Below are 14,162 nucleotides of genomic sequence, written 5' to 3'. Positions count from 1 at the left end.
TTGAGAATTGTCATGTTAAAGTTAAAAAAATGACAATTAATCACAGGAAATCATCCAGAGCAACCAGCATTGCTATACAAAATACAATCAATGATGAGAAAGATGGGACTGCCTTGGAAAGCTAAGTATAGAAGCATAATAGGGAGTAACTAATGTAGTTTTCTACTGGGAGTATTGCTGTAAGAACTTGGATAATTAATTCCTGGGCCTGTAAACATGACAGTGATAAGTGGGAGTAAACAAATGACTATGCAGAGCGTTAGCGAGTTGGATGGGATTTAGCCACAAAATTCTCTTATGCTTTGAAAGAACGTGAAGTTAATATGCTTTCTGTAGCCATTTCAGTTCAATTTTTTGCAGCAGTACCTGGAAGGCCCTGAAAAGGGGAGATCTAGTGTTGCTGTCTTTGTGAATATGGAGTAAAGGATGCTGTCTAGCAAAGAATTAAAATTGCCACATAAAATAACAGCAGGGAGGTTGGGGAGTGTAAAGCGGTAATGAGTCAGTACTGGCAGTCATGACAGGCATTTGTTTCAGCCAAGCTTATCTGAAGAAATAACCAGCTTGTGATGTATGCTGCTGGTAGCTAATACTGGGGAGGGGGTATAGTAAAGGACCTGTAGAAGCTATGTGTGAGCATTGCAGGGCCTTGGAATTACAGGCAGGTTGCATGTTTGAAATAGAGAGAGGAGTGTGGCAGCAAAGGGGCCAGAAGTGGTAGAAGTGAAAAGATAAAGAATGCCCTTTGCAGCTGTGCTTTAAATGGATGTGAGCAAACCCAAATGGTGTATGTCATGGCTGGGGAAGAAAATACTGAGTATGGGAAATGAGAGGTGGAAAAATGGTTTGTAATGAAAATCTTGAACTCCCATTTGTTAATTAAATCAGAAGGTTGAGCTGAAGCTTGATGTTACTGAGAAGGTTCTAGGTACTGCTTTTCCATTTGTCATACTTTTGTGGGGGTTTAAGTTCAAGAGAAAGATTACTTTGTTTTATTATAGGACAGAAAGAAATTCCATGGCTCTGGATCTCCTTCATAAATGGTTTGGATGGTGTTTCCCTGTCCTCATATCAACTAGTTTCCTGTGTTCTTGTTTTTACAATGATAAAAAACTCTGCTTACCTATTGAAGCGGTTGTAATGAATCAAATTTTCTTTTGCTGGTTTAATTATTATTGTCATAACTTGAGGTAAAGCTGTTCAGGGAAGTAGAGAAGAGAATCTCAGAAGCACCAGCAAGTGCTTCTCACAGAGAAACTTGGAAGAACAAACTTACATTTTTTCACTAACAGTGTGGAAAACTGGAGGTGCTAAATAATGAACTATTTGAAGAGATGTGCTTGAGATATGGCTTAAAGGAATTGGGGGAAAAAAATACGAATTGGGAGTAAATAATGGCAGATACATTAGGAGTACCAAACTGCATAGATCTGCTCATGACAGATGGGATACTCACATATGATGTTTCCTGTAGTAATTAGGGATACAAATAGAGTGAAGTATTCTGGCCGTCACTTTGTGAGCCACGGATGATATATATGTATTTTCATTGGTTTGTCATTACCGTTTGATACTTTCCCTGTTTTCTGCCTGCTAGGTGGCAATGAGCTTAGCTTTCAGCAGAGGATAAGGAGGGTAACAGCACGGGATAGATCACAGAATTTCATAGCAATTTGATCCAGTTTGTTGGGGAAGTCTCCATGCAGTCCCTGCCTTATATATTGTTTTGTCTCTAATTTCAAGAGCCAGTTGTTTTTCTCATATTGTATCTTCTTATAGACCCAAATGATTTTTAAGACTTTGTGATAAAGTGGTGGGGTTCTTATGTTGTATTTTAAAATTTTTATTCATTCATGTTTTGCATTTCATTCGACATGCTACAGTCATTTGGGAATGAAAATATGTAGGCAAAGCAAATGTCATTTGTTAGAGTATGGAATCAGACATATTTAAAATGTTTGGGTTTTTTTAATTCAAGACAACATGATACTTTCTTTAATGGTCTTAAAAAACACCAAAAACTGGTGCATAAGGTGTTGAAAGACATGGTTGTATTTGGTAGATTCATTAGAATGTTTAAGGTTGATGCTTATTTCTTAGTAAACCTTCTCGGGGTGGGGAAACTATAGATAAGTATTTTTAATTCTGCTTCAGAGCTGAATAAATAATGCAGACACTAATGCTGCTTTTTCATCTTAATTATTGCTACCTTTGTGCAAATGCTGTCATAGGATGTCAACCATGGATTAACTGAGGTAAGATTGGTTGCAATCCGATTTCTTGTGGAGAATGTAAGGAAATCAGAAATATGAATGACAGGGGTTGTCTGATGTGTTCTATTGGGAGTAAAGCTTTACGATAGCCTGGCTGTAATCTGAAAACATGTTTGTAGGGAAAAAAAATATGTAATTCTTTCTACTATAAATTCAGAGTAACATTTGAAAGCAAGGACTGTTTTGATAATAGCTGGTAGCTGTGATGAAAGGTCTGAAATCAAGGTGTACTGGATGAGAGTGTTGCTTGTGTGTGGTTTGGTTCGTTGGGATTTTTGCTTGTTTTTTTCTGGTTGGTTGGTCATCTTGCAATTTTGCTCAAGTATTAAACAATTGCAAATCAACTTAATTTTCCTAAGATGCTTTGGACCTACACTGACAATGAGTAAAGATCTCTTTCCAGTAAAATACATGTACTAAATGAGTATTGCAATTGCTTCTTTAACCATGACTATAGGTTTTAAATGAACAGAGACATGACCTTGTTGTTTTCATTCCAGTTAACAGATATTCCTGTTACAATCTGCACATACCCATTTGTGTTTGATGCCCAAGCAAAGACAACTCTACTACAAACAGATGCAGTCATACAGATGCAGGTAGGAGTCTTGTTTTAATGTGATGTGTTACAATTTTTTGTTTGGTTGTTTCAGTTGAAGGTTGGGGTCCTACTGTTGGATTTATGTTGTGCTTATTGGTTGGTTTTTGTGTATGTTTGTTTTCTTTAAACTGTGTAGTCTGTTCTTTATATGAATGACTGATCTGTTTTTAATCTCAGAATATATACATGATAGAAACGAGTGGTTTGGGGATTTTTCTGAAATTAGATTGTTTAATAATTACCTACTTGTTTTCATTAATGAGATGGGATTTTCTTGAGGTGTTAACTCATGGCAAAGGCGTAAAAACCAAACCACATCCCCTCCAAACAATAAAAAAACAGCCCCACCTCCCATTTGAGCAGACTTTAAACATTTTATGTGGAGTTTGGAGTCCACCTTTATTAGAGGCAGCAGCTGGTGACAAATACTTGATGGGACTTAGTTGCTGGTGTTGTTCTTAAGATTGGTGATACCAGAGGTCAGGTGATGGCAGCACACAGGTATCTAGTGCACACTTCATTTCTCATTTCCACCTTCAGAACCACAATCACACCACTTTCAAAATGCTCCTGAACTCTGAAGTCTGCTTGGTGTCTGCTAGGCAGTAGAAAAGCTTATCTGTTTGGGGTAGTGGGAATAGAATAAAATAGAATAGGTTAAACCAGGTTGGAAGAGACCTTCAAGATCATCGCGTCCAACCCATCAACCAATCCAACCCACCTAAACAACTAAACCATGGCACCAAGCACCCCATCCAGTCTCTTCCTAAATACCTCCAATAATGGTGACTCCACCACCTCCACAGGCAGCCTATTCCAATGGGCAATCACTCTCTCTGTATAGAACTTCTTCCCAACATCCAGCCTAAACCTCCCCGGTGCAGCCTGAGACTGTGTCCTCTTGTTCTGGTACTGGCTGCCTGGGAGAAGAGACCTTGCAATTTGCAGTAGATTTTACCTCTTTTCCTGTTAAATGGAATTGTTTGTTATTCCTGATTTGTTCACTTTTGTTTTAAGCTGAGACTTCCCTACAAATTAGATACTTAATACAAAGAATTGTGTACCTTGACCCATATCACTCATCTAGAGATGGATATACTAGGGAGAGAGGATCTTACGTGTTTTCATGGTTCTCTAGGTAGAACTGAACCCAGTGTGATGTGGTGAGCTGTTCAGTGAGTGTTGTTCAGTGTTTGGGTTGATTCTTTTTCCCAATACACATAATCCATGCCTCTTCAGTTGCTATTAGGGTATAACTAATCATACCCTTGAAAAAGGAAAGGAAGAATGAAGGCAGGCCACTGCCAAAGCAACAGCCGCTGCCCCTCCCATGTTTGCAGTGTTTTACATAAGTTGTTCTGAGTCTGAAATTTAACAGAGGCGAGAAGCCATACTGAAGTAACAGCCTCATGTAGAAAAATAGCATCTTGCTTTTGTAGTTCATAGTAGAGATTTGTATGCACGTAATAGTGTCTGTGCGCAGTAAGTGATGAATTCAGGGAAATGTCCGCACTGAATGTTTCTATTAACAATGCTAAATAGTATTAAATTGCACAAATTTGCAAGAGCTCCATATTCAGGACATTTGCAAAGGTATCCTGCTTTTGAATAATAGCAATACAAAAATGATAAATGAAAGAGATGAACAAACTGGAGGTGTTTAAGACCAGGCTGGATGAGGCTCTGGCCAGCCTGATCTAGTGTGGGGTGTCCCTGCCCATGGCAGGGGGGTTGGAACTAGATGATCCTTGTGGTCCCTTCCAACCCTAACTGATACTATGATACTATGAAATTGCTTCTCATTCTGTGAATTAGTTTTCAATGGCTATTTTCATGCCAGATGTGTATTAAACAGTTTACTCTTCATTAGATAAAGCACAGTATTTATATACTTCCTTTTGTTGTCCAAAATGTGTTGACTGAAATGTCAAAAACTGTGCTCAATGATCATGTTCAGGGAAGTCTTAGATGAGGCTAATGGGTAAAATTCTCAGATAACAGGAATCTGAAGAACAAGTGGGCAAATTCAGTAGCCTTCATGATAGCTATTCCTATCCATGTCCTCTGCAGTTTTTAAGATAAGACTGATGGATGTTACTGCTTGGCAAGAATCTTAGGTTACCTACTGACACAAAACCCTTTGTGGCTTTGTTTTTTTTCTCCAGATGGCTGTTGATCAGGCTCACAGGCAGAATTTATCTTCTCTCTTCCTGCCAGTATTTGAATCTGTCAACCCATGCCTGATATTAATGGTACGGAGAGACAATATTGTAGGAGATGCTGTGGAAGTCCTAAGGAAAACAAAGAATGTAGACTACAAGAAGCCACTTAAGGTATTCTCGGTGCATACTGTTCAAAATGTCTTTCCCTGACGTTCATGTCATTGAGAGTATCTGTAGACAAACTTTGTTTCACAATCTGTTTTCCAGGTTATTTTTGTAGGAGAAGAAGCTGTTGATGCTGGAGGTGTTCGCAAAGAATTTTTTTTGCTCATCATGAGGGAGTTGCTAGATCCCAAATACGGAATGTTCAGGTGTTATGAAGAGTCCAGGCTGATCTGGTTCTCTGATAAGGTAGGGTGCAATTGATAGAGTCATTAATTTTAAGTTACGATAATAAACAAGTGAGCGTAAAAGTTTCTGGTGGCTTTGCTTCAAGAGGAGAAGCTGAAGTAACTATTCTCAAAAAATGTTTATTTCTGTCCTTGTTGGATCAAAATTTTCCCCTTCTGTTTTCCTTATTCCTTAACAGTGGTCCCCAGCCCAGACAAGTATAGTGGGAAGAAGCACCAGCCAGAGCAAACTGATTCCAAGTGCAAAATTGGTAGATGAAGGTGGCAAAATAAAATTCCTGAAATAGCCTGTTGACTGATCTTTGTGTTCAGTCACATTTATGGGGCTGTTTTGTAGGTGGCCATAAGGTCATCCTTTCTCAAAAGCTTTGATCATTGACATTTTAGTCTTTCAGAGGAAAGGGGTAACCAGCCTGTTTGTGTCACAGTTACTTCAACGTTTACATTTCCGCATGGTGTTTTAAGCCTTGGCTATTAACTCCAGGGGAGTTAGTGAGATCCTCCCACACCCCCACAAGATAATTTTGTAAAACACTGACATGTATTTAAGCCCTAAATGGTTTAGTAGTAGGTCTCTGACAAAACCAGACTCCTCATGTGGAGCTTGCAGTGGTAGGCCTGGCTTGTAACACAAAATATGCTGTATCTCAGCCTTGTGTTTAAGTAAAAAGAGTTACTGGATTTCAGTCTCAGCTGGGTGAAACATAATCCTGTTTTCCTCTGTATGTCTGAATACATACATGTTTAAAGAAGAGATAAAGGAATCTCAGATTATACTGCATTGTACACTTCTAGGTTCTGCAGGATTAAAGTAACTTCTTTATTTTAAATCATCTTGTCTGTTTTCTGTTCTTAGACCTTTGAAGACAGTGACTTGTTTCATTTGATTGGTGTTGTCTGTGGGCTAGCAATATATAATTTTACTATTGTAGACCTTCCGTTCCCTTTGGCTTTATATAAAAAGCTACTGAATAAGAAACCATCCTTGGATGACTTAAAAGAGTTGATGCCAGATGTTGGCAGGTAAGTGAGAGAAAAATTAGTGTTACTAGAAATTAATTTTAAATTCAGGCTCTAAGAACCTAAAGAAAAAGTGTTATTTTTACACTAACAGGGTAAACAGCTCAGAGTAACTTGCAGCCATCATGTCCTTTGAGAAAGGATACAGGCTGCTGTTAAGCACCTGCTTCTAAATGCTTGGGTTTAGTGTTTGTGTCTTCTGGTTTGTTAACCTGAAAGAATTTTAGGGAAAATAATAATTGTAAACATCTGTGTTTCAGCAATTAATTTTCTAAGCTTAGGTGTGAACACAGTTTAGTTTAGTTCTGGAGAACTTACTCCATTAAGGAAATACTTTGGCTTATTTCAGGAACAAATATATGCTAAATGTCTGCCTTTGAGTAAGGATTTGTAAGGCACTGTGCTGGTTACCTTCCCCTTTGGAAGGGGAGTGGGGTTAATAGGGAGCATCCATCACTTGTTTAGTGGCTGAGCCAGACCTAACCTATTACAGGCACTAACAGGGGGTTCAAACCAGCAGAAATGGCTGCTTGCTTGCCTCGGAGTGAGTGCTGAAGTTTTGAGAGGTTCAAGGAGAAATCTGACAAGTGAATGGAAGAGCCCATCAGTGGTTATGAAGTACTTGGTGCCTCTAGTTTGGGAATCACTTAGCTGATATGGCAAAGTGTGAGTCTTCTCTTTTCACACCCAGACATATTGCCATTTCCTTTTGATTGTAAATACCAGCAAAATGATTGCCTGAGATTTCTCAATGATGCACAAGGTGCAAGTCAATGAGCTAATAAATGAAATGACAGTAGGAAGACTGGATTTGGGTTGGTGTGGCTTTTTGTGGTGGTTGGTTTTTTTGGGTTTTTTTTTTTTGTAATTTAAACTTGAATTATCAAAGCATAAAGAATATTTCAGGAAAGTAAGTTCATTTTTCCACTGGTACAAGTACTTTGTAACTTACTTTGCAGGGGAATGCAACAGTTACTGGACTATCCAGAGGATGACATAGAAGAAGCATTTTGTCTTAATTTCACTGTAAGTTTTACAGAGTGTTTGAAGTATTTCTTGTCAAGCTCATACCATCTACTATAGCTGCCTCTTGATGGAGTGATTGAACAACAGCATCAGCTAGTGACTCCAGTGAATTTTAGTATTTGTGTTTGCTTTTAGCTCTATGCAGTAAATCAGATTTATACTCTTCTTGTTTTAAACAGATCACTGTGGAAAATTTTGGTACAACAGAAATTAAAGAGCTTGTTCCTAATGGTGCTGACATTCCCGTAGCCAAACAAAATAGGTGAGTTTTGTGGATTACAGGATAGTTCAGTGTTACTGTTTGCCTTGGGAATGTAATTGGGCTACTAGAAATGCCCTTTGCCAAGATGTTATGCTAATTTGGGGGGTAAAACTACTTTGTTTTTCCAGACTGTTCTCATGTGCATTGTTAAAGTAAGCTATTGTATTTAAGAATTTGCCAGCTACAGAGAGGCTATCTAATTTTACTCAATCTGTAATGCTTATTTTCCACCTTGAACTTAGGAGCATTTTAAAGCTCTGGGGCCCATTTTGACTACATGGTCGTCATTTCATAGTTTTCATAGTTTCATTCAGGGTTGGAAGGGACCACACGGATCATCTAGTTCCAACACCCCTGCCATGGGCAGGGACACCCCACACTACATCAGGCTGGACAGAGCCTCATCCAGCCTGCTCTTAAACACCCCCAGGGACGGGGCCTCGACCACCTCCCTGGACAACACATTCCAGGGTTTCACCACTCTCATGGTGAAGAACCTCCTCCTCACATCTAGCCTGAATCTCCCCACCTCCAGCTTCATTCCATTCCCCCTAGTCCTGTCACTACCTGAGATCCTGAGAAGTCCTTCCCCAGCCTTCCTGTAGGCCCCCTTCAGATACTGGAAGGCCACAATTAGGTCACCTCGGAGCCTTCTCTTCTGCAGACTGAACAGCCCCAACTCCTTCAGTCTGTCCTCATAGGAGAGGTGCTCCAGCCCATAAGGATAAATGGTTGTGATTCTGCAGGAAGTTATATAGGTAATTGAAATTTAGTGCTGGAAACATGAAGCTGGATGTCATTATATGGCAACTATTCATACATTAAATATTTTCGAGAAGTCTTCTCTTTGTAGAGCAAATAGATTTGTTAATGTTATCTGGTGGCATTGGCAGAAGGGTGTCTGAGAAGTGGGTTTTTTCACATAGTCAAGGATTCTTTAACTTCTGAATATTAAAAACAGCCTATCCCACTCTTTGTTCCCTTTCTGCCTCTGGAGAATATGTAGAATGTATCTGGTAGCGCTTGAGTCGGTTTTTGCCGAAAACGTGCCATTTTCCTTGAGCTTATCTTCACTGTGGTTCTTACAGGAAGTGAAGAATACATTAGGATCCTTCTTGCTTCATTTTCCAAGCTGAAATGGCTTCTGGTTTGTTGGAACAAGGGTGAAACAAGCCTCTTTTTGTTGTTGTTGTCTCAGCATGATTTTTTTCCTCCCACTTCTTTATACAGGCAAGATTTTGTAGATGCGTATGTGGATTACATCTTCAATAGATCTGTGGCTTCCTTATTCAGTGCATTCCATGCAGGCTTCCACAAAGTGTGTGGAGGTAAAGTTCTTCAGCTCTTCCAGCCCAGCGAGCTGCAGGCAATGGTGATTGGGAACACAAATTATGACTGGAAAGAACTGGAGAAGGTAAGAACCATAGTTAGCTATTTGTTTTAATATATTTTAATTTCCAGATGCAAAGGCAAAATCTTGGAAGTGTCTTTTTGAACACTGTTTTAATGAATGTGACTTGCAGCCTTGTTTGGATTGACTGCATGAGTGAGGAACATTTTCCAAAGTCTCAGCAGTGAAGAACTAAGATAATATTTACCTTCCTGCTTTAATTTTTTCTGAAGGAAATCAGGCTTAAAAGAGAGAGGATGAAAAGGCCTCAGAAGCAAAGGGCCGCTGTACATGATGCATTATGTTAGAAGGGGAAAAATAAACAAGATGAACACAGTTAATGACAAGAAATTATTCTTGATTGCCAAAACTCATTGTGAAATTTTCAGTACTTTATTGGGATTTAAAATGTTTTGGAGTACATGCATCCAAAGATATAGATGGAGTCAGACTGAAAAGGAAAAGAGTGATACCTCACTTGCAGTATCCCTTTACGCAGCTGGAAATCATTCTGCTTTAATGTCAGTTTGTCCTGCTAGTTCCACATGCAAACAATAACCTAATATCCTGCTCATTTTAGAGTACAGAATACAAAGGAGAATACTGGGCAGACCATCCTACAATTAAAATATTCTGGGAGGTTTTTCATGAGTTGTCTCTGGAGAAGAAAAAGCAGTTTTTGTGTAAGTATTTGATACTGTTTTAACAGAAGCTGCTAACTGAACTCTGATTTCAGGCTCTTGCTGTAAGAAGGCAGATGGACATATTTGTCAGCAGCGATGTGATTAACTTGGTTTGGAAAAAAAATCATAGAAGAAACTGATGATGACCTTTTCTATGATGTTGTTGGGGTTGTCCTGAATAATTCTAGGTGGTAGGCACTTAAAATATTGCAGTGGGCCAGAGTAGTATTAAATAAAAAATAATTAAAAAAAAAAAAAGGAAGCCAAGCCCCTCCTTGTAATCCAAATAACCTGAAACACTGCTGGTGTTTGTCTGATGACATGGGATTTTTTTTACTCCATTTTGACATAAGGTTCACATCCTCCATTTTTTTCCATTGTGCATAGGTGGAATTTTGGAGTCACAACTAATTGTAAATACATCTCAAAGTATTGATATAAGTGGAAATGTACAGGAAGAAGCATTTCTTTGAAGCCTCCCGTGAATGAGCTCTTGGGAGTAGATCATGTATTAGTTTCTAAGTTAGATAAATGTCTTACTGAATGTTGTGGTGGGTTGGAATTACTTTGCTTTCTGTTTAGAACTGGTTTCCTATGCTAAAATTAAATGTTTTCCTTTAAATATCCCTTATATTGTTATAGTTGAGGATTCCTATGTGTAAGCTGGAGATGAGGTTAAGTCATTATTCCCTGATTTTGAAACTTAGCAGAGCAACTTCAGGGTGAAAAGTTGGAACAGTTTAAAAATGCAAGCAAGGATTGGAACTGCAGACGTGACATATACAGTGTTCAAGACTCTGTCTGTTTTTTCTTGGCAGTGTTTCTGACAGGCAGCGATCGTATTCCAATTCTGGGAATGAAGTGTGTTAAACTGGTCATCCAGCCAACAGGAGGTGGAGAAGGTTATCTTCCAGTAGCTCACACTTGCTTTAATCTTCTTGATCTTCCAAAATACACGGATAAAGAAACCCTGAAATCTAAGTTGATCCAGGCTATAGATCACTACGAAGGTTTCAGTTTAGTGTAACTTCAGAAATGAGAGTTGTGTGTAACGTGGGATCATTAAACTAACTTTTGGTGTCTTTCTTGTGGTGGTAAATATGGTGGTTTAAATGGAAGACTTGATAACGTAACTGTTTGCAGCAGTGTTCTGTGATACGGATATTCATGGGAGCCAAAACACATACAAAGATGAGGAACTGTCTTAACACACCTTCTTGTACAGAACCATGTGGATTTTGCGATCTTCCAATAAAAACGAGAGCATTGTGACTGGGAGTCAAGTTTCACTAACATGACTTAACATTTCACCTTATGCAGACAATTTGGCGTGAGTGCATGAGAGACTTGCTTAAGTTTTTCAAACCACTTAGTAAGAATATTTAACTTTTCCCCTGATGAATTCACTTGGTAACTTTTCATTTTGTAAATAGTAAAGTTTTGTGATAAAATAATTATGTTCCAATAGCAGTATGGTTTCTATTGCTTGTAATTGAATATGAGCTTATTTTATGGCTTTCAACAAGAAAAGTGACTATGATTTCTGAAGATATATATTTTTCTGGTTTGTTTTAAGAACCTCAATAATGAAAGTGATTCTTTGAGAGACATTCATCTTCACAACGTACAATCCATGAAGCAGTCACTTAGTGCCGATACAGACGTGAATACAATGGTATTTGTACCATGTGGATGGACAAGCTGACTTGACACTGTTTTATTCTTAAGGACTGATTCTGCAATTAAGTCGACACAGTTACAAAAGAGGTTTTTATCCTTTGAAACCTCTGCGGCCATGTGCAAAGAAAACCGCTCACATGGAAAAGATGCATCAGGCAGTTGTTGCTGTCAAGAGGTTAAACATTTATTTTTAAATGCTGAAAGCGTAGTTTATGGTTTCTAATAGAATTTTCACTTTTTTCCAGATAAATGCATTTTAAATAACTCTTAACACCCCCTTCCCCTTTTCTTAAGATTTTATTTTTAGTATAATTCCCTGAGACCATTGTGCTTAGCTGGACACTTTGGGATTTGACTTTTCCTTCTCTGGTTTGATTCCAGATTTTGTGGTGTTAATGCATACGTGACTTGCAGCTGTGAAACAAATATTTATTTTTTTTAGATTTTTAAATGCAGTGAAAATATTCAAGCTATAATAAAATACTTGAATGAAAGCCTTTGTTGATTTATGTGTATGGATGCTTGCATCATGCATATTCCTTGAACTGGAGAGCAACTTTTGCATGCATTAACTTGAGTACAGCTGGGATACCAAGATCCTGCTTTTCAAGTGAGGAAATTCATTAATTGTAATGAATTGTACAATGTGCAGCTTTTGTCTTGGCAGTAGGTCTAGTACAAAGCAGTCAGCACAGTTAAAATAATTCTTTTTTCCTTAACACTGTTCTTACAGCTTTCTCATGCAGTTTAACAACTAGTGATTTCTTTGTGTGCAGCCCGTATTCCTCCTTTTCCAACATTTGTTACCTGGCTGGGAAATTCTTCCTCTTATGAAAACAACAGATACTAAAGCAGCTTAAGCTTATTATGTGTGGAAGGAAGGAAAGGAGAAAAGAGGAAAGGAAAACAAATTTCAAATATTATGGCTTCATTGTACCAGGTAGTATTAAAGCACTGATCTAAAACTCTGAAATGCCAAGATTGCAAAGGTAAATATTCCAAAGTTAGGAAGTGGCTAAGGTAAAGCTGTTGTCTTCCTTTTTCTCTTCTGTATTATTCCGTGATCAAGTGCTGGTTGGTGTTGGGTTTTTTGTTTGGTTGTGGGTTGTGTTTTGTTTTTTTTCCTGTAGGACTCAGGCTTCATTCACTGTGCACAGCTGATGGTGGTCACTGAATAGCAGGGTTTTTTCTCATGTTCAGTTGTGCAGGTCCAAGTCTAGCTTAGAGCCTATCATCTAAACCCAGCGCTACATGTATCTAATTTCCTTATGGAGCTTTCTCTGATCTTTGCTGCATATCAATGTGAATCTGAAAGGTGAGGAATAGCCTTATTCTGTGTATTAGGTGGTTGGAGACAGAATCCAAGCCATAGTTACTGAATATTTGTCAAGATTTGGTGGCCAAGTTAGGATGTTCTGAAGAACCTAAATGTCCTTTAATTTTGAAGTGGAGTTATTGTTGATTGAAACTGCTGTGGCAATTGCTTCATGTGGCTGAAAAAGTTTCTCCAGCATCAGCAAGGCTTATTTTTCACTCATTTGGAACAGCAGTAATTGCTGGGAGGGTTGGGGGTGTTGAATGGTTGGTTAAATATAAGGTTAAGAACCCATGGCAGATAAGGACTAGAATCAGGACAGCATTCACCTGAGAGTCCTTCCTGCAGTTTTGACCATGGCTTTATCCACCTCTGGAAGAGATGAAGTTGGGTCCTACAGGGTGCAATTGTATTTGCTAAATGTTCCTGATTATCTTACAGGTGTTAGCTCATTCTGTGCAGCAAGACAGGTGCCCTCTTGCAAAGCAGATACCTGCATAGCAAGGTAAAGATTTTTCTGTAGTACTACAACAATTACTAGGCATTATGATTCCTCTGTTGGGCAGTTTTGTGCTTGCTGCAGTACTGCCATTAATTCTGTTCTCAGTCCTAGCAGCACTCTGGAGAATCTCTGCAGCTGCTGCACACTTCAGTGTTTCCTCTGATTGCAGAAAGGTGGGCAGCAGTTCCTGCTGCCTCTTTCTTGAATCAAGTATCATTTTGCTTATAGCATTGGAGAAAAGGAAAAATAAAATCCCTTCTATGCTTAGCTGAACTAGTGATGATGTTAGTGAAGAAAGCCTCACACCTTCCTCCTTGTCAAATCTCCATATCCCTAATTCAACCAACTAGGGGATAGTAGGAATTCGGGCTGCAGTGGGAGCATTTGACAGTAATGAAAAATCATTAAAGAAAATGCTTGATAATTAGGTCAGCTTTTGGTAAAGAGTCAGAATTACTACTAGAGCATGCTAGCTGCATGTCAAACTTGTGTCCATCTCTATCATGGTTATGGGAGGAGGTCTTGTCAGCAGACTAGTTGTGTCCTGGGTTTATTGTTCCTGTCACTTTTCAGTACAGGACTGAAGATTGAATTTTCATGACAGAACTCCACAGTCTGTTTCAGCTGCATGTCTAGCATAACTTTGTCCCTCATTTTCCAGGGAATAATCCAAGAATTCTGTTGTCCTATGCCAGTGTGGAACTATTAAAGCAGTGAGCCCTGGTCAAGCACAATGACTTGTCTCCTTTGGCACTTCATGGGAGTTACTGCTCATAAGGTTACTATTTCTGTAGAGCATCAAGCTACTGTGCTCCCTTCAGGAGGGTTTATACACTGC

The 14,162-nt window shown here is 38.8% G+C and overlaps 1 protein-coding gene across 5 annotated transcripts in view; it reads left to right on the top strand.

The window, feature by feature from the left end:
* Positions 1-12,001, top strand: part of HERC4 (HECT and RLD domain containing E3 ubiquitin protein ligase 4) — a 42,274-nt gene extending 30,273 nt beyond the window's left edge. For 4 of the 5 annotated variants that reach the window (XM_068140136.1, XM_068140134.1, XM_068140135.1 and 1 more), the window contains exons 16-25: positions 2,232-2,255; positions 2,774-2,872; positions 5,040-5,207; positions 5,304-5,447; positions 6,303-6,469; positions 7,426-7,492; positions 7,672-7,754; positions 8,985-9,168; positions 9,725-9,827; positions 10,646-12,001. In XM_068140136.1, coding sequence (XP_067996237.1) covers positions 2,232-2,255; positions 2,774-2,872; positions 5,040-5,207; positions 5,304-5,447; positions 6,303-6,469; positions 7,426-7,492; positions 7,672-7,754; positions 8,985-9,168; positions 9,725-9,827; positions 10,646-10,854 — 1,248 coding nt within the window. In that variant the 3' untranslated portion in view covers positions 10,855-12,001. The remainder of the gene's footprint in view (positions 1-2,231; positions 2,256-2,773; positions 2,873-5,039; positions 5,208-5,303; positions 5,448-6,302; positions 6,470-7,425; positions 7,493-7,671; positions 7,755-8,984; positions 9,169-9,724; positions 9,828-10,645) is intronic. The other variant, XM_068140138.1, reaches the window with a different exon arrangement.
* The last annotated feature ends 2,161 nt before the right edge of the window (positions 12,002-14,162 follow it).

This window comes from Melanerpes formicivorus, unplaced genomic scaffold (assembly GCF_026170545.1).
Source record: "Melanerpes formicivorus ecotype bairdi unplaced genomic scaffold, bMelFor1.0.p_v2 SCAF_6, whole genome shotgun sequence".
Classification (NCBI taxonomy): Eukaryota; Metazoa; Chordata; class Aves; order Piciformes; family Picidae; genus Melanerpes; species Melanerpes formicivorus.
The sequence above is the reverse complement of the archived record's forward strand: the minus strand, read 5'-3'. Positions and strand labels throughout refer to the sequence as shown.